General features: G+C 42.7%; 1 protein-coding gene across 1 annotated transcript in view; it reads right to left on the reverse strand.

Moving 5' to 3' along the window:
* The window catches only part of INVS (inversin), a 248,854-nt gene that overhangs the window by 74,554 nt on the left and 151,104 nt on the right, over window positions 1–23,196 (reverse strand). Inside the window, exons 5-7 of the mRNA XM_036737636.1 lie at window positions 20,827–20,994; window positions 17,479–17,659; window positions 2,090–2,199 (exon numbers count right to left, since the gene is read on the reverse strand). Coding sequence (XP_036593531.1) covers window positions 2,090–2,199; window positions 17,479–17,659; window positions 20,827–20,994 — 459 coding nt within the window. The remainder of the gene's footprint in view (window positions 1–2,089; window positions 2,200–17,478; window positions 17,660–20,826; window positions 20,995–23,196) is intronic.

Raw genomic sequence — 23,196 nt, forward strand, 5'->3', positions numbered from 1 at the left:
AGAACTAAAATTAAGATGTATCGCTTAAATTCCTTACCATGGGAAACAAACAGAATGATTACAAGAGTAAGGCAATCACCATTAGGGGAACTGTTGCTCTTTACTTAAATTTCCTGGTATGAGTCTTAAAAACCAGAAGGCAAGTTTGCAAATAATTGAAAGGGCTTCTGTGAATCAGTTTCCCACCAAATCAAACTGTAAATATCTAATGTCAATCCTTACCTTTCCTTTGGGGAAGGCCTGAAAAGAATGTGGCTGCAATTACACACCGAAAGTATCAGGAGAAAGCTGGCTGGGAGTTATTGGAAAAATGACAGGGCAAATACCTTTTATGTATTTTATGTGCTGGTAAGAAATAGATTGTCTTTCCTTGCCCACAAATGTCTAAAGATGTCTTATCTTTTCTTTAATTAATACTTAAATGCATCCTTGGCTAGAATGTATTTGCTGAGTAATGATGGATGGTTATTTAGAAATAAAATATTCCATCTCTTTTCATCCATAAAAATGGTTGACTATTTCAAAATTCTCTGACCCGATTCTAGTGGGGAGGAATAAACATAATTCTCTTTCTTCAGAGTCATATCTTCAGAGGCTTTGCTCTATTTGGCCTTTGGGATACAATTTTTTTAAAAGCCCGCTTTTGGGGGAAGAGCTTTTGCCTGAGTGGGGGGTGAACACAGCAAGGACATTTCTGGGGATTAAGAGCAAGGCCAAATTCTGACAAAATCCAAGGCATACCACTTAGCTTATTACTAATTGCGCCTTTCTGTTGTTTGCTGTGCCTCTCTACCCAGAGATCTCATCAGTTGGGCACATTTTACAAATGATAAAAGTTTAATTGTGAGTTGATGGGCATTTTTCAAACCAGAGGATGTAAACCCTAGATGGGTTAAAAGAGTTCAAGGGAGTCAAAGAGATTCAAGCTGTGGTGCTCAAAAAATGTGCACCATGATTAGAAAATCAAATCTCCAGTGGGCATATTATCCCAAACAAATCTCCCTTTATTGACAGCACCTACAATACTCTGCTTAATTACTTGCTTTGTTGGGGGAAGAGAGGTGGGCTCCTCATCCTACTGACAGCATCTGTTCTGCTTAATTACAGGCTTTGTCTCCCTCCAGGGCTGGGGCTGAATTTCCTCTTACTCTGCCGCACAGCTGGGAAGACCTTTGAAATACAAACGATTAAGGAGTCCCAGGTCAAGGGAAGGTCTGAAGGAGGGCAACTCTGCCTGGCCTGGCACCGACAGAAAGCAGCCTACCCACCCCCAGGGGAACAGGAAACAGGGAGAAAATGAGCAGGAGGCAAAGCACAGAAACTGCCTGATTTTCCATGTCCTTCTGGAGTACACCAACAGTCATGGCTTGGCTTCGTTATCTGTGTTTACAGTTATTTTCCAGAACATGCCCATGTACGTGCGGAGAGGTTAAGCATGGAAACACACCAAAGCCAAGGATAAAAATTTTGGATTATTCATCATCTTGGGGTGCCTATATTTCTCTTCTCTTCCATTAGTATGGACAGTTATTAGTCGATTCCATTTTGCTTCCTGTAACTTGTCCCATTCATTTACCAAAACACTAACAAGTTTTTCAATTAACATTTAATACTCTTTGATCTATAAAAAAAATAAGTGTACTGGTTGAAGCGGACAGATTCAACTTCAAAATAACAAAGATAATATTAACAAAGAAAAACTGTAAGTGTAACAATACAGTTTATGGCCTCACAAAGAAGGAGGGTGCTGTTCTCCACAGCTACCACAATTACCCTATCCACTGGTATAACAGTTTCACGTCACCTGTTTTAGGTGTAGGCTATTTATACAAGAGGTGAGAAAATTTACCTCCTTGCCTTCTTTGCGAAGTGTGGGGGGACTCTGTCTGTAACCCCATATATGCTGTTGTAGTCAGTTGATGTGTTGATTACTTTCAGAACTACCTCCTCCCCACTCCTGCCCCTTCTCCCTTATTAATTCTCTGTTCCAAGGGATAGCTCTCTGGGAAGGGGGAGAGGGATGCATTTGGGAATAATGGCGATTTAAAAATAAAAGATTGCAATAATTGTTCTGAAGAATATATCTTACTGCAAAATTACTCTGGGATGCATAATGGAGTGGTGTTGCTCCTTGGCTATCAGATGGAATGGTTCCCAACTTGTTTCTTTCCAAAAGAAGATGGACAATTTGCGCATGACCTAAAAATGCGAAAAAAGACATGGCTGTCATAAGAGGCCAGTAAGATCCAATGAATACATACATACATATTCTAAAATGGTTTGTTTTAAACAGTGATTTGTTGAAAAATCAAGATTCCCATGTACAACGTCATAGTCTTTAAAATATCTAGATGTAGGTTTTTTTCTTTTTAAATAGATTTAAAATTATCTCGATTTGAAAAAAAAAAAGTTAAATATGCATATTGGTTCAAATGTATACTCCACTCCCTACCCCCTCGAATTTGGCTTATACGAAAACCTGAGCATAGCCTGTAATTACACTCTTAGTAAGAGAAGGATGACAAAGTAACCAAGACAACAACATGAATAAGAGGAGAATAGTGATGATAAAAATGCGTAAGCCATCTTTATTTGAATTGGAAGAGATGTGGGAAAAACTTGCATGGTGGTTTTTTACAAGATAATTTGGTTTCATTTATACAATTTCCTTTTTAAAGTGAGCTCATTTTTAAGGGTACAGTTTATACTCAGACCTATATTTGAACCAGTAGAGTAAATTTCTAATACTTAAGGTAGCTGTTTCAAAGAGTATCATTAAGGAGGGGCAAATTGAAACTCTGTACTAAAGTCAGGGTTGTCAGATGAGCCAAGAAAATGTAGCACAAGTTTAAACAGAGATGGAAATTTCTGTGCGCTCTTGCAGATAAGACTGGATCAGTGCCGAAGGTGTCGACGTTTGACTCCTGATCTGAAGAGTAGCCAGCCTTCACATGATGTATGAAAGAGCAGCAGTCATTTATTACTGTGGAGAAGCTATATGGAAATTCTTATGGCTTATTTTCTGGTAGTTTTCCAACTGTGTTCGCAGGAATGAAAGGATAAAGCTAAGTCTTGTTAGCCTTTTTTCTTAATATTCTGGTAAAAGGTTTAAGTTTTCTAGAACCTGGTAGAATTTCTCATTACTCCTCTAGTTTTCCAACATAATTTAAATGAGATATTTGGAAATGTAACATTAGAAACATGCAAGAAAATGTACTGCTTGGGAATGTTCTAAGTTCTGATGAAATAGATCTGAGAAATAGAAAGTAATAGAATTAAAGTTGAGGAAAAACTCATTTTTGTACTGTCAAAGTCTTAGATTTTAAAATAAATTTTCACTTAAATTTTAGGAGCCATAAATATTGAGAGACAGGATGACTTAGTAGGAAAGCCATAGATTCAGAGTCAAGAAAGAGGGAACCCCGATGTGATGTTGAATCTTGGCTCAACTATTTATTAGGCATGTGGCCAAGCCTGAGCCGGGAGAAATAGAGATAGCGTATTGCACTCTTTACATAAGAAGGTTGTTATGTTGAGAATATGGGATAGTGTTCCTTAAAAGCTGCGGAAATTTGAATCATTATTTAGATTGAATTCATTAATACATTAATACACTGAATTCATTAATACATGCCATACCAGCATGGTATCCAGTTGATTAATCTCTTTCGTTCATTACTATTTTATATTGAGCGAATCAGACTCAAAGTTACCTGGTTCTCCAAAAGCGATCTAGTTCAATGCCTGTCTGAGCACAGCCTGATAGAATGACCTATGTTTAAATACTTCACCAACACACTGAGGCCTAGGTCATCAGGCTGCTTATTCCCTTTTTGGAAGCCTCCGACTGTTCTTTATGTTGAGCCCCATCGCTTCCTTCTTGTAACTTTCATTCATGCGTTCCCTCTCTTTTTGTGGCCAAGCACAATAAATCTAAACCTATTTCTGTCTGACAACTTTAAATAATTGAAAAGAGTGATCGCCTCCCTCCTACATCTTTTCTTCTCTAAGCTAAACATTCTCAGTTCCTTCAAATTATTCCCACGCCATCCTGGTCATCCTCCTTTGGACAAACTCCATTTTGTCAGTACCTCTCCTTAACTATGGTGGGGACAATTCTTCGGATACAGTAACAGTCAGACTCTATTCAACAAATACTTGTTAAATTTCTATTTTGTGTTTGGGAGACACTGGGGATGCAAAGACTAAGCAAAGAGCCCATCTTAACCTACTTACTATGTGTCCAGCACTGAGCTTGGCACATACCCTGCCCTTAAGGACTTTACAACAAAATAACTATCACATACCTATGTCAACAGCCTAAGTTTTTATTGGCTCCCATCTTACACTGCTAACTTCCACGCTTCTTTAAGGTCCGAGGTCTTCTTCACATGAATCACGTTGCAACTTCCTCGCATCGCTATTTCTTTCCCCTCCCCAGATCCTCTCCAGATTTGTACTTGTAAGGCTGATTTTTAAAAACATTTAAGAACTATCAAGTGTCGTTAGCATTGGTCCATAATATTATATAGCTTCCCTATTTCATTTTGGATTTTTGCTTTGATACCTATCCCAGCTTTAAATCGCCGACAAACTATATGCATGCTCTCCATTTCTTCATCCCAACCACTGATAAATACAGTACAGAACAGGGTCAGTGGCAAAGTCCTGAAGTACTCCACATTGATAGGAATTCATGCTTTTTAGAGCTAGACACTTAAATCTACCCTTCTACTTTCATTCAGCCCACATTCCTCCATTTGGTTCACAAGAATATAATGAGAGACACGTCAATCAGATGCTGCTGATTGGTCCCCATGGTCCCTGGAAAGAGGGATGGGGCAAGGCTGTATCTAAGATGAGTGGTAACTGATCAGGAAGAGGGCTCCACCTTCCTCCATTTGGTTCACAAGAATATCATGAAAGATGTGTCAGTCAGAGGCTCCTGATTGGTCCCCATGGTCCCTGGAAAGAGAGATGGGGCAAGACTATGTCTACGATGACTTTTAAAAGAGCTATAACTTTTTCTCTCATTCTTCTCCTCTCTGAGTATGACTCTCGGGACTCCGAAAATGTCCCCGGCTTAGGATGTGTCAAATGCCTTGTTTCATTTCTATGTAACTACGTAGGTTCCATCATTCCCCAGATTTAGCAGTCTAGATGCCTTAACCAAAACTAAGTATGAAATAATCATTTAAATGGCTAATAGTTGGTGACTAACATTCAAAGATGTAAAATTTCACAATAATTTCAAGGAAGGTCAGTTTAAATTAGAATAATGGGTCGCTGGCCAATAAACCTGGTGTCTGTGAGCACGTACAAGGTGTTCAACTGAGATAATCCCCTGGTAGACTTTGGAGCATGCATGGCCATTTCATAACTGGTTCTAGACTTCTAACCATATGAAGAACCTCATTGAATTGGCTGATTATTAGGAACTGGGGCTGTATTTAAAAATCAGGACTTGACTCGTCTTTTGGTGTGGGTTCTCCCTGACTGGAAGCATTCCCAAAAGAGATAATATAGTAAGAGGAGAGGGGAGCCTTTCCCATCTAAAGTAGAGCTGTGGCTTGAGAATAATTGCTTTGCCTCCTCATTTGTTCTTTTAGGTGCAAGTCTTTCATTTTAGGTGGATGTCTGGGAGTGGAGCCCTGCTGGGGTTCTGAAGCCAGCCTGTCCAGCACCAATGCCGAGTAAGGAGTAGCCTTCTAGCCCTGGACTGGCAGCCGATGCCACATTTGAATCTGGACTTAGAAGGACCAAATCTATATGGAAACTACATTAAATCTGAGCTCACTCATCCATTGTAAGGGCTAATTGTGATGTTAACTAGTTAAATGGAACTAGGGTGTCAATCCTTGGTAGCAAACCGAAGAATACACAGGAATAGGGGTTCAAGACAACAACATTAGAGAAAAAAAACTCTCAACCCCTGGGGGGGTACCCTCCCTTAAGAATACTAAGGAGATGCAGCCTTACTTAGAGTTAGAGTGAGATCACAATACTCAAGGTATTACTGAAAATCCAAAATGCCCGAGGCCGGCTGCTATCCCAAGTGGGAACGATGACCCTCTTTACACTAGGGCTTTGCTCCCTAAACACCCTCTGTCACACTACGACATGGTCCGAAGATAATATAAAAGGAGACTTCAACCCAGCCCTGGAGGAATTTTCAATATTTTTAAATTTGTTGAATCTCAGCTAAATAAAGGTTTTCTTGTCTTTGCTTTTCGGGCTTTTCTCAGAAACCTCATGATAACTCTGTTGGCTCCAGAGACGCTAGTCACCGTGTCACAGCCAATTTGAGCTGAAGGTAAGAGGCGCGGTGGATAGGGCGCTTGATCTAGAGTCAAGTCTCCGACACTTACTGTGTGACCCTGAATTTCTCTCAGCCTCATTCTTCATCTGAAAAATGGACATAATATGCGCACCAACTTCCCAGGCTTATTATGAGGATAAAATACGATAATATATTTAAAGCTGTCTGCCAACCTTGGAGCGCTATATCAATACTGTATGTTGTATTTACTTACATAATTTGTTGGTTTAGAAAGTGTGTGAAAAAGGAGGTCGATCGTGGGAGTGTTGGTCTAGGTCACTCTCAGCAATCCTATTTAATGCTGGAAATGCCTCCTTCCCCCCTTCTCCATCCCCAGCACAGCGCAGTAATCAGTGGCGAAGACACCCGGGAGCTTCATCGGCTCCGGCTTCTCCCGCCATCAGCGATTCCTTTCTCAGGGACAGTCGCACGCGGCAAATAAAAGGGCAGGTGAGTAGCTACCGATCTACCAGGAGCGGCAAAGACATTTGTGACGGAAGAAACAGCGACTGATTTGTAAGGCTACCGTGCCCTGACAAAGCAAACACAAAGAGCCTCAACAAGCCCTTCGCACCGTGTAGACAAGGGGATGTGTTTCCATCCGCCAGGGGGCACCATAGTGCTCAGTGTGGTGGGTCTGGAGTCAAAAACCAGACACTCGCCGACTGCGTGACCCTGGGCAAGTCACTGCGACTGCTCCAGTTTCCTCAACTATAAAATGGGGGGATAGTAATAGCACTTACCTCCCAGGGTTGTGAGAATCAAACGAAATGATAATGATAAATAGAGCGCTTAGCGCAGTACCGGGCACACAGTAGGCACTTAATAAATGCATGTTTCCTTCACTCCTACTATTGCAATTTAAGTGCAACGGCATAATCAAGGGAGCCCCCCCCCCCCCAATCTGCTGGACTGGGGCACTTCTCATGGAACCGAACCCGTCTCCTCGGCCCTTTTTTTGGTGGTGGCGGGGCGTTCCTCCGCTCTGGACATTCAGGACTGGTCCTCACGGTCACTAGCAACAAGGACCGGGAGCTGCGGCCATCGGGCAGGCAGCCTTTGAAAAGGGACAATTTTCACACTCACTCGTCCCGTGGACTCTGCGGCGACTGAGGGGGAAGGAGAAGGGGGCTCTCCTCCTCCCCCCTGCAGCGGCTCCGTGGTGGTTTCTTCGGCAACTTTCTTTTCGCTTTATCTTCTTCCTGCGTAGTCTACCCCAAGTCAAACGCAAGGCCACGAGAGCTTAGATAACCTTGGGAAAACTGCATCCCCAGCAGCAAGCTCCCTGCTCCCGGTGATCACCGGACAGGGCTCGGAAGACGGGTTATCGCAGCAGAGATACACCCCGCAGTGGTTCGCACAGGAGCCCTCCTGCTCGTCCGACACTGTCGGACCATCCTGCTTTCACGCGTGGCATCGAGGATCTAGTTCTTTTCATATTTTAGGATAAAATTTCCCTCTAACAGAAAGTAAGCTCAAAGGCGGCCGCTGCTCGGGTTTTGCGGTCGTATTTTCCACACCTAGCGCGGTATCTGGTATCTAGAAAGCGTTTAATACATGCGTAACATTTAACTGAGCTGAACAAAGACCTGGGCACCTCTGGTGCAGGCGAAGGATCTCCGGACTTTGTTCCAAGCTAAACTGAGATCTCTGTACCTCACAAGGAGAGGCCGAGGGAAGTGGGAAAGAAGGAACGAGCGTCTAGCATCATGTTCTTCTTGGTTAATTTAACTTTTTGTCTACCCTGGGAACACAAAGCACATTTTATTTCATACGAAAATGTTCCCCAACTAAACTTGTTCATTCCTTCCTTTTACAGATCAGAAAACTGAGGTCCAGAGGGGTTAAATGGGAAATGAGTGGCTAACTGAGGATGTGAATGCACTTCCTCTGACTGTCCAGGGTGCCACACTGGGCCTCCGTAATTTACACGGGGTTAGTGGCTGAGGATTTGAATCCAGTTCTTCTGACTCTATCCAGCGCTTCCAAGACACTCTTAAAGTTGTTAAGGTGCCGTTGGTGCCAGACAGGGTTAGGATTTCAAAGCAGAAGAAAACAACCTCAGAGAGAGTATTAATAGCAATTAAATGTTTGTTTTCATTAGACTGTAAGCTCCCTTTGGGCAGGGACTGTCTTTCTTTTGCTATGTGCCAGCACAGTGCTTGGTACATAGTAGGTACTTAATGTTTATTGAACGGAATTGAATCTTAATTTTTTCTTCCCAAAAAGGTGAGAGAAATAATCTAGGTAATTTTCCTCGGCTGCGTCGCAGAAGAAAGAAAAGGATGTTTTAAGGCAGTGACCCATGGAGCTTGTGCCTCTCAGGATTCCTTCTTCTCTTACTAATCCTACCCAAAGTTACCAAAGCTCTGGGAAAAAATATTTTTTCCCCTTAGGTTCTACCACTTGTGAGCGGTATGATCTCAGGCAAATGCCTGTAGTTCTCTAGGGCCTCAGTTTCCTCATTTGTAACAAGCAAAGGGGATAAGGATTGTATAAAATGATTTCTAAGGTAATTCCCAGCTTTGTGAATTTGTGACTTTCCAAAAATTACACATTTACTAGTATTGACAAGGGAATCTGGAACTTCACTGGTCAGTGTTTACAGCCTTATCTCTTCGGTTAAAAGACTCTAGTATGTTTAAAGTGGGACACGCTCCTGCTTTGTGAGAATCCAGAAGATTCTGCTTACAGAACTTTCATGTAGAGTCTAAACAAACACTCTTCCTTTGTCAGGAACACCCGCAGGTGGGGGAAGCCAAGCCTAGCCAGTGTCTGGGGAGGTTGGCTTTAACTTAGCTTGTGATGCCTTTTGAAAAGGAGAGGCTCAGATGACAAGCTTAGGCTCTCCGGCAGACAAGGATGCTCCACCACTGATACCTGACTCTTGCTCATAGAGGAAAGCCATTTACGCGTTGAAAAATCTAGAAAAATCATGTGTTAGTTGTCATCCATCACTGGAAACTTCCATTGCCATCTAAGTAACAGCAGTAAGAATAACAAAATATTTCTGCCTTTATTCCTTTAGTGCTAGCCTCTGATGCTGGAATGAAATCACCTCTAGAACAGCCGTTCTAGAGTCGACAAACGCAAGGATGTTCTGGGTGGGGATTAACATTAGCTTGTACTCATATTTCTTAAGCCTGGCTGAATGCTTTACTTACATTTTGTCATTTGGCCCTCACGACAGCCTTGTTTGGTAGATGCCATAATTATCCCCAGTTCACGGATAGGGAAAATGAGGCCAAGAGAAGTTAAATGACTTATGCAGGTCACACAACTTCTAAATGTCTGTGGGAGGATTCAAACCTGGGCCTTCCAGGCTCTAATTACAACACTCCGTTCACTATGCATACTGCCTCCAACTCATCAATATCTTTCAAGTTAGAAGTCTCCCACTGTAGAAAGTCACCAACTAGGCTGCCAATGAATAGCCTCAGTACATGGAAAGCCAAAAATCTGAAAAAAAAAAAAAAGAAACCACTATCTCCACCCAGGGAGCTATGCTTTACCTTAGTGCTCTATTAAGAGCCGGTATCCACCAAATTTATTATGGTGGTAAGTCTGGTTGGGACCTGTTACCCTGCCTTCCTATCCCGGATGGAAGTTAGCGATACTCTATGGAAAGCTGGTCTATTTTGCTGCTTCTATTTCCATGGAAAATAAACAAAAGATTCTGTGTTGTTGTATTTCCCCAAGAGGAAAGCGTTCTTATCAATTATTTGGGGTTTATTTTAATGTGAACTTATAGTCGTGCTTCTTGTCCACAAAGTTATGATAAAGGAAAGAAACAGAATGCAAAGAATAGAAAGGGAACAAGTAAATAGTCCAAAGGTATTATCCTTGGCAACTACGCGTGAGATTACATGACATAAAGTGGTGGTTTCAGAACCGGTTCCCAGGAAACATGACTTGGAGGAATGAGTACAAGCTGTTCAGCAGAGGCAAAGGACCTAAAATGGTTCTGAAGTCTGCGTTTCCAGCGCAGGGAACAGTTACAGGTCAGGAGGCTGGTGACAACAGAGAAACAGACTGTACTGATAGCACGGCTGGGTAACAGAAACAAAATTCAAAATGATTTGGTTAAATCCTATTTGTGGGCCAAAACCAATAAGATGAAATTTAACATAGATGAAAACTTCTACATTTAGGTTTGAAATAATGATATGACATAGGATGAGAGAGATTGGGAGCCATTTACATGAAAAAAAGTGGGAGAGAAGTTCAGTTAGTCACAAGCTAATAAGCAAAGAAGTTTGAGACACTACAGGAAAAAAAAATATAGTATACTACATAATAATTCCAGTGCATTCTGTGTTGGTCAAACCACAGTTGGAATGTTGCGTCTAGTTCTGGCATCATGTTTCAGAAAGTTTCCAAAACAAGGAAACTGAGATGTTGAGAAATCTTGACCTCCTATCATTAACCAGTGTGGCACAGTGGTAGGAGACTGAGGGTGGGAGGGCACAACAGACTTTGTTACAAATCTGCTTCCATAACTTATTTGCTCTGCATTCTGGAATGACTCCCCTCATCCTCTCATCCTCTCATTCGTGTACCTTCTCATCCTCTCATCCTCTCATTCGTGTACCTTCTGCCATCATCTCCTCTTTCTACCCCTGCCTCCAATGATGACGTGGCCTTCCTCCTTACCAAGGCCAGCCTCTCTACCTGCTCAGGCGATCCCATTCCATTCTCCAGAAGACGGCTCCCTCTGTCATTCCCACTCTGTCACTTATTTTCAATCCTCCCACTCTGTCACTTATTTTCAATCTTTCCCTTCTGGCTCATTTCCTGCCTACAACCGTGCCCATTCTCCCTCATCCTGAAAAAACCCTCACTTGATCCTGCTGTCACCGCTCCCTGTTGTCCTATGCCTCTTCTGCCCTTTGCAGTTAAACTTGAAAAGTGGTTGTCATTACTGTTCTTTAGCTGTGTCTGACTCTTCGTGACCCCATGGGTCAGAGCACACCAGGCTCTTCTGTCCTCCACTGTTTCTCAAAGTCTGCCCAGGTTCACTCTCCACCCATCTCATCCTCTGCCATTTTCCTTTTGTCTTCAATCTTTCCCAACATCGGGGTCTTTTCCAATGAGTCCCGTCTTCTCATTAGGAGGTCAAAGTATTTTATTTTTTTTTAGTTTTTGTTTTTTTTTTGGCAGGGCAGTTGGGGTTAAGCGAAGTCAAAGTGTTTTAAGCTTATTTGACATTCCAGGGAAAAGCCTGAATTAATTTCTGTAAGTATTGACTCATTAGATCTCCTTGCTGTTCAAGGCACTCTCAAACTTGAAAAGACAACCTACAACAGGAGCCTTTGTTTTCTCTCCTCCCTCTCTCTTCTTAACCCCTTATTATTCATCCTCCAACCTTATTCTACCTAAATTGCTCTCTCCAAAGTTAACGAGAATCTCTTAGCTGCCAGATCCAATGGCCATTTCTAGGTTCTTGACCTCTCTGCAGCCTCTGACACTGTTGACCACTCTCTCCTCCTTGATGGGAGGTTTTTGTATATTACTCTGTCCTGGTTCTCTTCCAACCTCTCAGTCTCCTTTGTTGGATCCCTAACCAGATTACACCTTCTATCTAGAGGCGTCCCACAGGGACTCTTGGGCTCTCTTCTCTTTTCTTTCTATACTAACTTGTGTACTACTTCATTTGTAGAATACTCATCAGCTCCTATGGATTTAATTACCATTTCTATGCTGGTGATTCTCAAATCCACCTTTCCTGCCCCAGCCGCTCTGCTCACCTCTGGTATCGCATCTCCAACTGGCTTTCAGACATCTCTGTAACAGCAAGCACCCTAGCGTATCCAGGATGGCCTGCTAGCACAAGTTCTTTGGCCTGCTTTACTAGGAAAGATAGCTTTTTAAGTGGTCAACAATCTTCTTTAATTATATTCACTAGTTCAGAGCAAAAGTCACCACCCTGAACGTCAGAGGAAATAAAAGCTGAGAAATTAGCATAGAGACCAACAGACAGGGCTCTGACTGCCTGAATCAAAGCAATATTGCTATACACTTTACGTACGCCACTGGATCGAGAGCGCCTTTGCATCTGAGCAGTTGGGGGTCTGAACATATGGCCACTCAGAGTAGGAAATCAAAGGGTCCTTCTCATAAATGAGCCCCCAAAGCAAAATACCAGTTCAGAGTATATATACACTTCTCAGAGCTAGAAGGCATCACAACTCTTGTGACTCAGTGACTAATCAACTTAGTACCAAAAGGTATGAAAGCCCTTCTACAAGCAAGCATCCCCTAAGCAAGCTTCCCTTCTCCAATGGGCTCTGTGACTCAGGATGTATCACAGCTGTGAGCTGGGCCAGAGCTCAAAGCAGGTCATATAGGCCTATTAATGGACGGGGAAGATCTTCCTATTCCATTAACATTACAATCTCCAACTGGATGTCCTACGGGACTTAAAACTAAACATTTCCAAAACAGAACTCATTGTCTTTCCCCCTAAACCAGGGGGGTGGGGAACCTACATCCTTAAGGCCACATATGGCCCCTTAGGTCCTCAATGCGGCCTTTGACAGAATCCAAATTTCACAGAACAAATCCCCTTAATAAAAGGATTTGTTCTGTAGAACTTGGACTTGGTCAAAAGGCTACATCCAAGGATGTAGAAGGCCACATGTGACCTCTAGGCTGCAGGTTCCCCACCCCTGCTCAAACCCCCCTTCCTCCTATAGTTTCTTTTACTATAGATGACAATATTATCCTCCCAGTCTCTCAGGCTCACAATCTAGGAGTCATCCTGTATTCCTCGCTATTTCTCATACCCCATGTCCAATCTGTTTTGCTTTTACTTTTGTTGATTTTACTTTTTTTTTAACCCCATTCTATCTCTCCCTTCCTCCCTCTCTCAATATATTCCTCTCTCATCCCTTAATTTGATTTTATTTTTTTAGATATCATCCCTTCATATTCAACCCAACCTGTGCCCTTTGTTTATATATAATATATATACATATATGTGTATATACATATGTGTGTATATATATGCATAAATATATGTATATTCCCTTCAGCTACCCTAATACTGAGGTCTCATGAATTACACACATCATCTTTCCATGTAGGAATGTAAACAAAACAGTTCAACTTAATTGTAAGTCCCTTATGATTTCTCTTTCTTGTTTACCTTTTCATGCTTCTCTTGATTCTTGTGTTTGAAAGTCAAATTTTCTATTCAACTCTGGTCTTTTCACTGAGAAAGCTTGAAAGTCCTCTATATTGTAGAAAGTCCATATTTGCCTTGGAGCATGATACTCAGTTTTGCTGGGCAGGTGATTCTTGGTTTTAATCCTAGCTCCATTGACCTCTGGAATATCATATTCCAAGCCCTTCGATCCCTTAATGTGGAAGCTGCTAGATCTTGTATTATCCTGATCGTGTTTCCACAATATTCAAATTGTTTCTTTCTGGCTGCTTGCAGTATTTTCTCCTAGATCTGGGAGCTCTGGAATTTGGTGACAATATTCCTAGGAGATTTCTTTTTGGGATCTTTTTCAGGAGGCGATCTGCGGATTCTTTCAATTTCTATTTTACCCTCTGGCTTTGGAATATCAGGGCAGTTCTCCTTGATAATTTCTTGAAAGATGATATCTAGGCTCTTTTTTTGATCATGGCTTTCAGGTAGTCCCTTAATTTTTAAATTATCTCTCCTGGATCTGTTTTCTAGGTCAGTGGTTTTTCCAATGAGATATTTCACATTATCTTCCATTTTTTTCATTTGGTTCTGTTTTATAATATCTTGATTTCTCATCAAGTCACTAGCTTCCACTTGCTCCAATCTAATTTTTAAGGTTGTATTTTCTTCAGTGGTCTTTTGGATCTCCTTTTCCATTTGGGTAATTCTGCCTTTCAAGGCATTCTTCTCCTCATTGGCTTTTTGGGGCTCTTTTGCCATTTGGGTTAGTCTATTTTTTAGGGTGTTATTTTCTTCAGTGTTTTTTTGGGTCTCCTTTAGTAAGTCATTGACTTGTTTTTCATGGTTTTCTTGCATCTCTCTCATTTCTCTTCCCAGTTTTTCCTCTACTTCTCTTACTTGCTTTTCCAAATCCTTTTTGAGCTCTTCCATGGCCTGAGACCAGTTCATGTTTTTCTTGGAGGCTTTTGGTGTAGGCTCTTGCACTTTGTTGACTTCTTCTGACTGTATGTTTTGGTCTTCTTTGTCACCAAAGAAAGATCCCAAAGTCTGAGTCTGAATCTGACTCTGTTTTTGCTGCCTCTTCATGTTCCCAGCCAACTACTTGACCCTTGAGTTTTTTGTCAGGGTGTGACTGCTTATAGAGAATACTTTGTCCCAAGCTTGGGGGGCTGTGCTGCTGTTTTCAGAGCTACTTCTACACAGCAAGCTCTGCCACACCAGCGCTCCATCTCCCCCAAGAACTGCCAGCCAGGATCGTGGCCCAGATCCAGTCAGGGCAAAGCAGGCTTTGCACTCCTGCTCTGATTGGCCGCTTAATTCCTCCCACCAGGTGGGCCTGGGGCCTGAAGCAACTGCAGCTGTAGCTCTGGAAGCAGCCTCAGAGCTGCACCACCTCTGCTGTCCGTGGGGGTGGTGGCTGACCCTGAACCCCTTTCACTCTGTCCCAGCAGTGTTTCCCACTAACCTGCTCTATTGTCTTTGGTGTTTGTGGGTCGAGAAGTCTGGTAACTGCCACAGCTCACTGATTCAGGGCCCTAGGGCCTGTTCGGCCTGGCTCCCAGTCTGGTTGGCCCTGGCGTGGCTCACGCTGGGCTCTGCTCCGCTCCCAGCTCCATGCGATAGACCCTTCCCCGCGACTGTCCAGGCTGTCCTGGGCTGCAGACCTGCTTCCCTCTGCTATTTCGTGGGTTCAGAGCCATTTTTATAGGTGTTTGGAGGGACCTGGGGGGGAGCTTTCCAGCCGCCATCTTGGCTCTGCTGCCTCCTGATTTTACTTTTGTAACATTTCTCAAGTCATCCCCTTTCTGTCCTCTGTCTGCCTCAGTTACCTGAGCTGTAAAGTGGGGGTAAGAATAGCCTCTGCCTCCCAAAGTCACTGTAACGATAAAATGAGATAACATTTCTAAAAGCACTTAGTGTGGCGCCTGGCACATAGTAGGTGCTTAACAAATGCCCATTTCCTTCCTTGTGCATTTTAGAAGCAGCTGGGTCGTGCAGCGGGTAGAGCACTGAGCCTGGAAGTGACGAAGAGCCAAGTTCAAATCCCATCGTGGACGCGTAGTAACGGTGTGACCTTGGGCCCGTCACTTCACCTCTGCATCTGCCGTAGTTTTCTCACCGGTAAATGGTCAGAGTAATAGCACCTCCCCCTCCTGGGACTGCTGCGAGGATCAAATGAGGCGGCTGTGAGATGTAGTGCCCAGCACACAGTAGGCGCCATATATATGCTCGCTGCTGGTATTAACGTGCGTGCGTGTGTGTGTGTGCCACAAATAACAACCATGACGGCGATGTTCTCGAGCTCTCCGTTCTGGTGTTGAGTTTAAAATGAGTGCGAGAAGTTACGTTGCAGGGGACAAATTCCTATCATTTTACCGTAAACTGTGGTTCCACAAAACATACATACATATACACGCACGCACATGTACGCACACATACATGTACACACATCTACACACATGCACACATACATATATACACACGTACACACGTACATATGTACATGCACACACATACACGTACACACATCTATACACATGCATACATACATATAGACACACATACACACGTACATATGTACACACATCTACACACATGCATATATACACATACATATGTACACACATACATGTACACACATCTATACACATGCATATATACATATAGACACACATACACACGTACATATGTACACACACATGTACACATATCTATACACATCCATATATACATATAGACACAATACACATGTACATATGTACACACATACATGTACACACATCTACACACATGCATACATACATACACACACATACACAGTACATATGTACACACATACATGTACACACATCTACACATACACACACATACACACACATGTACACACATATACACATGCATATATAAATATATGCACATACACACGTACATATGTACACACATACATGTACACACATCTACACACATGCATATACACATATACACACATACACATGTACATATGTACACACATACATGTACACACATCTACACACATGCATATATACATATATACACACACGTACATATGTACACACATACATGCACACACATCTATACACATGCGTATATACATATATACACATACACACGTACATATCTACATGCACACATACACATACACACATCTATACACATGCATATATACATATATACACACGTATATATGTGCACACACATACATGTACACACATCTACACACGTGCATATATACATACATACACATACACACGTACATATGTACACATACATGTACATACATCTATACACATGCATATATACATACACACACGCACATATGTACACACATGAATGTACACACACCTACACATACATATATACATATGTACACACGTACATATGTACACACACATGTACACACATCCACACACATGCATGTATACATATATACACACGTACATATGTACATGCACACACATACATGTGCACACATCTACACACATGCATATATACATACACATGTACATATGTACATGCGCACACATACATGTACACACACGTACACACATATGTACACACATACATGTACACACATCTATACAAGGCATATATACATATATACACACATACACACGTACATATGTACACGCACACACATACGTGTACACACATCTATACACATGCATATATACATACACATATCTATTTCAACTAAACAGGTCTTCTTTCCACAAACCTGACTAGTATAAAATCCGAGGACAGCCTATAACGGGTATTATTTTTCACTATGTAACTATATTTTTATATTTTTTCCTTTTCAGAGAACTCCTCTGGGGCTCCATCCAGCTCCATCGAGGGGCAGCCTGACTTGGGCCACTGTAGTACGTGGAAGAAGGACTCGGCAGGACTCGATGGAGATGTTAAACATGGCGATGGACAAGAGCTTCCCGGGGTGAGAGGTAAGAGGGAAAGCACCGAACTGGTGTCTAACGATCACACTTACCCAGCAAGGCGGCCCAGTGCAGGGGCGTCCGGAACAAGTTATCGTACGATGTGATGTTGCAGCTTCCGTAGGAGGTCAGCACGTCCACCACCGTGACATTCCCGTCGGCAACGGCGAAGTGCAGGGGTGTCCGGCCTTCGTAGTCCTGCCAGTTCAGCAGGGACTCCGTTGGAGCAGCATCCTGCGTTGGAATGAACACAGACATGAGGCCCACGTGGAGTCCTGACAACATCTTCCCAGCGGGGACTCCCTTTGTGCCGTCCTTGGCACCCCCAGCGCTTAGTGTGGCACCGGGCACACAGTAGGTGCTTAATGAATGCTTGTTGACTGACACATGTAACTGCCAATGCTGTGCTGTTTTCCCCAGAGTCTTCTCCTGGCCTTCCTTTAGTGTTAGCACCAAATAATACCGACAACAGCAGTAACAGTAATAACTCACATGGACAGAACGTTTTAATTTTTGCAAAGTGACCCTCACAACAGCTCTGTGAGGCACGTGTTACCAGGACTCCCATGATGTACGGATGAGGAAACTGAGGCTGGGAGAGGCTGGGGAACTTGAGTGTTATATGGCTCTTAAGATTCTGATCTTCCTGATTCCGAGTCCCAAACTGTGGGTCTGTAGCCACTGTGCCACTCACCTGCCTTTGAGTCTGAAGAACAGGTTTAAGAGTATAATCTCACCCCCAAACCTATCTTACCTCTTCAAAGTATAAACCAAGAGCCCTGCTGCTGACGGCGTGCGCGCCCAGGGTGGAACGAGACGCCATCCGCAGTGGCACGACTGAGGCCATCACTTGGCGGAACTTCCAAGCGGGTGACCTCCATAATTAAGATATTAGCAGAGAATAGATGAAAGATGGGACCTTTTTCTAGAAATGTCTGTCTTTAAAAAAAAAATTTTTCCTGAAGGCTTAAAAAGCAATGGAATTAATTCAATTCGACAAACATTTATTAATCCTTCACAAATGAAATAATGTATGTAAAGTGTTTTATAAGCCTTGAAGCACTAAAAGAAAGGGAAATTTGATTTAACAAAAAAAGAGAGTTAATGCCACTGTTGTGGAGATGGCAGGAAACTGTAAGTATTAGATGAATTCCTTGAAAAGCAGATTTTAAAATTCAGCAAACACTCATTAAGTAATTACTGGGTAAAGCTTTGTGGTGAACACTGGAGAGACACTAGACTTTTAAGTAAGATGCAGACTTTTGTATCCCCAGCTTTTAACACAGTGCCTACCACATGTTGTTTCGTTGGTTTAGTTACGTCTTCATGGCCCCATTTAGGGTTTTCTTGGCAAAGATCCTGGAGTGGTTTGACATTTCTTTCTCCAGCTCATTTTACAGATGAGGGAACTGAGGCAAACAAGGTTAAGTGACTTGCCCAGGGTCACATAGTTAGTACATGTCCAAGGCCAGATTTGAACTCTTGCTGACTTGGCCCCAGCACTTTGTGCACTATGGTGTCACCTAGTTGTCCATCATATAGCTTAATACATGTTAACTTATTGATCGATCCCTGCCATCATAGAATGCACAGTCTAGAGTCAAGTGAAGAAGCATTTATTAAGGACCTACTGTGTACACATGGTAAATGGTTAGTGTTGATTGATTGACAGGCACTGGGTGAAGCATTGGGGGTACAAAGAAAGGCACCCCCCCCCAAGCTCCAAATGGTTCCTGCTATTGAGGAGTTCTTAGACTAGTGGGAGTTACAACGTGAAAGCAACTGTACACAAACAAGACATAGGCAGAGTAGACCAGAGATGATCAGTGGAAGAGAGGACCAACGTGAAAGGGGTATTGGGAAAGACTTCTTGCAGAAGGTGGGGTTTCAGATGGGACCGGAAGGAAGCCAGAGATATTAGTGGGGGGACACAAAGAGGGAGAGAGTTCCCAGCATGGGCGACAGCCGGTCAGGGAAGATGCCCGGAGCCTGGAGACAGCGTCTTCTGTGTGAGGAGCGGCAAGGAAGCCGGTGTCGCTGGAACTGCCCAGGGGAAGAAGATGGAAAAGAGCTGGAAAGGGAGGAAGGGCCAGGTTAGGACACAAGCACAGATAGGTACAAAGTAACATAGGATCAATATGTATGGCAGCAGGAGAGGCAGTGCAGGCTAGTGGATAGACAGAAAGCTGACTTTGGAGTCAGGGAGCCCCGAGTTCAAGTCTCGCTTCAGACACACCCTGGCTATGTGACCCTGGGGAAATCGTATTCCTTCTTTCAAGCTCTAGACTGAAAGACTCAAAGTCACTGATCTGCATTGGGAGAGGGAGTTTCCTCATTAGGCACTCCCAGATGATGATGAAATCACAGCTCAGGTGAAGAGAAAATCAAGTGGGTAAGAGAGATACGAAGAAAGCGGGTAGGGGGCACGAGCCAAGAAGGGCAAAGGCAGGACAGCGTGGGCTGTGCATGGGGAACATGGGGGAACGTAGTTATAGACAGAAAGTCTTAGGCTTCCAGGGGTTTCAAATAAACTACTCTCACTAACTGACATTTTAAAGTTTTCAAAATGATATCTATATATCTATATATATATATATATGTACATACATATGTATCTGTGTGTATCTATATATGCCTATCTATAATACTTTTCTTCGTCTCCTGCCGCTTTATCTTCCTGGAAATCCCTCCTCCCTTGTGTTCCGATTAGTGAGTCTCTCCCTCACCATTTTAGGAAGGATCCCAGCCTTCCTTAGAAAGGACCTCTGCCTCTCCCTCCCTGCTCAGTATTAAAATACACTACTGAATAACTGCCCTGGGTACTATATGCCGTGTGAATCTAGGCTGAAGATTCCTGAAAGAGGATAGGACCACATGAATGAGCCACTAGTCTTTTGGCCACAACGATTCTGAAGTTTGGTATCAGATCTCTAACACAAGGCACAGCCATGATTCCAGAGGACTGATGACAAAGCATATCACCCATCCCCAGCAGAGGTAACGGACTAAATGTGCAGAATGAGATATACAATTTTTGGACGTGAACAAATTTATCTAACTATACACATTTGTTACAAGGGTTTCACTTTCCTTCTTTTCTTTTTTTCCCCGATGGAGGAATGATGGGAGGGAGAGAAAAAAGAATTTTGTTCATTAAAAATACATTAAAAAATTTGGAACCAAATATTTGCTCCTCATAAAAAAAAATCACCACAGTCTTCTTCCTCCCACAACAGTTCAACGCTGACCCCCATGTGCTTCTAGAGCAGCAAAGGGAAAATCTTTTTTTCAAACCTAGGATATCAAACATCATCCCAAGAATAAAAGGGAAAAGAGAGTCCAATGTCATTAAGTGTGCTTTAAAATCAAAACAGAGATTTTAATAGAAAATACGTACTCACCAGGATACATCTGACAGTATGCACGGCACTAGGATCTTTGTGGTTAGCTGCCCAATGAAGTGGGATCTTTCCTTCAATATCAGGGATTCCAATATTGGAATCATGTTTTATTAGAAGCTTCACGTGCTCTGGGTTATTGTAATAGGCACTCCAATGCAGAGCAGTTTGCTAGAAATGTAAAAACAAAAAGTAAAAATAAGGCATGTATAGTTATAAAGCCTATGTCCATTTATTTTTAAATGGAAAGGCTATTAGACCTTATTTCTAAATAATTACTTTAAAAGAGAAAAGCCACTTACTAACAAATCTAATACATGATTTATGACATGTTAAGGCTTGATTCTTCCCTTTATCACTAGCAGGTTGTCCATTAGTTGAATTACGTAAGATCACAGATTTAGCACTGGATGGGGCCACTCTATGGTCATCCGGTTCAACCCTCTCATTTGACTAAGGAAACTATTTGCTCAAGACCTGAGTGGAGTACAGAAATCCCTTCTCCCTAATAAGACTAAACCCCTTATTTGTGCCTTTGGTCTCCATCCCCTTCTCCCATCTTCCCCTTCCCCCATCAAAACTTCAGTTCTCCCATTCTACTAGCTCATTCCATTTTGCCTATAAACATGTTCAGGTTTCCATCATTAAAAACTTTCACTTGATCCTGCCATCCCCTGAGGCTAATGCCCTCTGTTCCCAGCCCTTGACAAAGTTCTGGAGTCATCTACATGCAATGGCCCACTTTGTTACATCCCATGCAATCCTTAAATCCCTACAATATGACTTCTGAGTCCACTTTACTGCTCTCTTGGAAATTCCCAGTGACTTCGCAGCTTCACATTCTGGGGGATTTCTCTCAGCTAGTGACCTACTGGCCATTCTGAGTGTCCTGTAAGCCTGTGAAACTCACGCTGTCCAAACAGACCTCATCATCTTCCCTCACTTCCAAACACCATGATTGCTGTTGTGGGAACCACGGTCCTCCAAGATACCCAAGTTAGTAACTGTAGTGCCATTCCTGGCCAAGAGTGAGGAACCTGCTGCCTTGAGGCCACATGTGGACCTCTAGGTCCTCAAGTGCAGCCTTTTGATTGAATCTAAACTTTACAGAACAAATCCCCTTAATAAAAGGATTTGTTCTGTAAAACTTGGACACAGTCAAAAGGCCGCACCTAAGGACCTAGAAGGCCACATGTAACCTCAAGGCCACAGATTCCCCACCTCTGTCCTTCGCTGTCTCCTCTCCTTTATTGCGTATTCTCCAATCTAGCCTTAATCACTGAATGGGTGTTGCCACAGACAAACTGAGATCTGGGTAAGACCTTAGCTTAAAAAGGCCAAGGTCTCCCACTGCATCCAGGACCATTTCCAGTCGTCCTGATCTATGTCTTGCCATTGGACCTAGATGGCTCTGGAGGAGAGAGTGAGGCTGGTGACTGCATAGCCCTCTCTCACTCAAATCCAGTTCAGTTGCAAGTCATGGCAACACCTTCCTGATGTCATTGGTCCTCTTCAAGAATGAAGGACAAACAACAATCTCCAATCAGGTGCCAAGTCCTGTTGATTTTATCTGCACAGCGTTGCTTAAATCTGTCTCTTCCTTATCCCCACCCAGGTTCTTATTACCTCTCACCTGGACTCTTGTAATAGTTTATCAATTTGTCTACTTGCATCTAATCTCTCTGCACGCTAACCCATCCTCTACACAGCTATTCAAATAATCTTCCTAAGCTATGGGTCTGACCATCCCACTCACATACTTAAAAAAAAAAACCCAAACCCTTTGGTGGCTTCCTTTTTCCTCTAGGATACGACACAAAATTTTCCGTTTGGATTTTTAAGGCCCAGCACAGTGCAGCTCCAACCTGTCTTCTAGTTTTGTTTTAAATGATACCATTTCACAATTGTTTCAGCCAAACTACTAACTGTGCTTCATAAATGACAGACATTACTACATCTACCACTTCTACGTATTTGCATAAATCGAACTAGAATACACTCCCTCCTCATCTCCACCCATTAAATGATTCTCTTCCTCCGGCACTCAGCTCTGTCAGAGGCAAGTTTGGAGTTCCAGGGATGATCAGACTTCAAAGCTAAGCATCTATCTTTCATAACCCACTGCTTCCCTTTAAGAAGGTTACATTTCAGTCTCCTACTAAACGTTACCCTGAATAATGTGGTATAGCAGATACAGCACTGAACTTTGAGTCAGAAAGTTCTGGGTTCAAAATCGAACTTAGACGCTTACAAGCTGTATGACCCTAGGCAAGTCACTGATCCTGCCTCGGCCTTAGCTTCTTAATCTATAAAAGGAGGATAACGATAGCCAGAGTCGTGAGGATCAAGTGAGATGCCTACAAAGTCATTAAA

Source organism: Trichosurus vulpecula, chromosome 9 (assembly GCF_011100635.1).
Source record: "Trichosurus vulpecula isolate mTriVul1 chromosome 9, mTriVul1.pri, whole genome shotgun sequence".
In the NCBI taxonomy this organism is placed as follows: Eukaryota; Metazoa; Chordata; class Mammalia; order Diprotodontia; family Phalangeridae; genus Trichosurus; species Trichosurus vulpecula.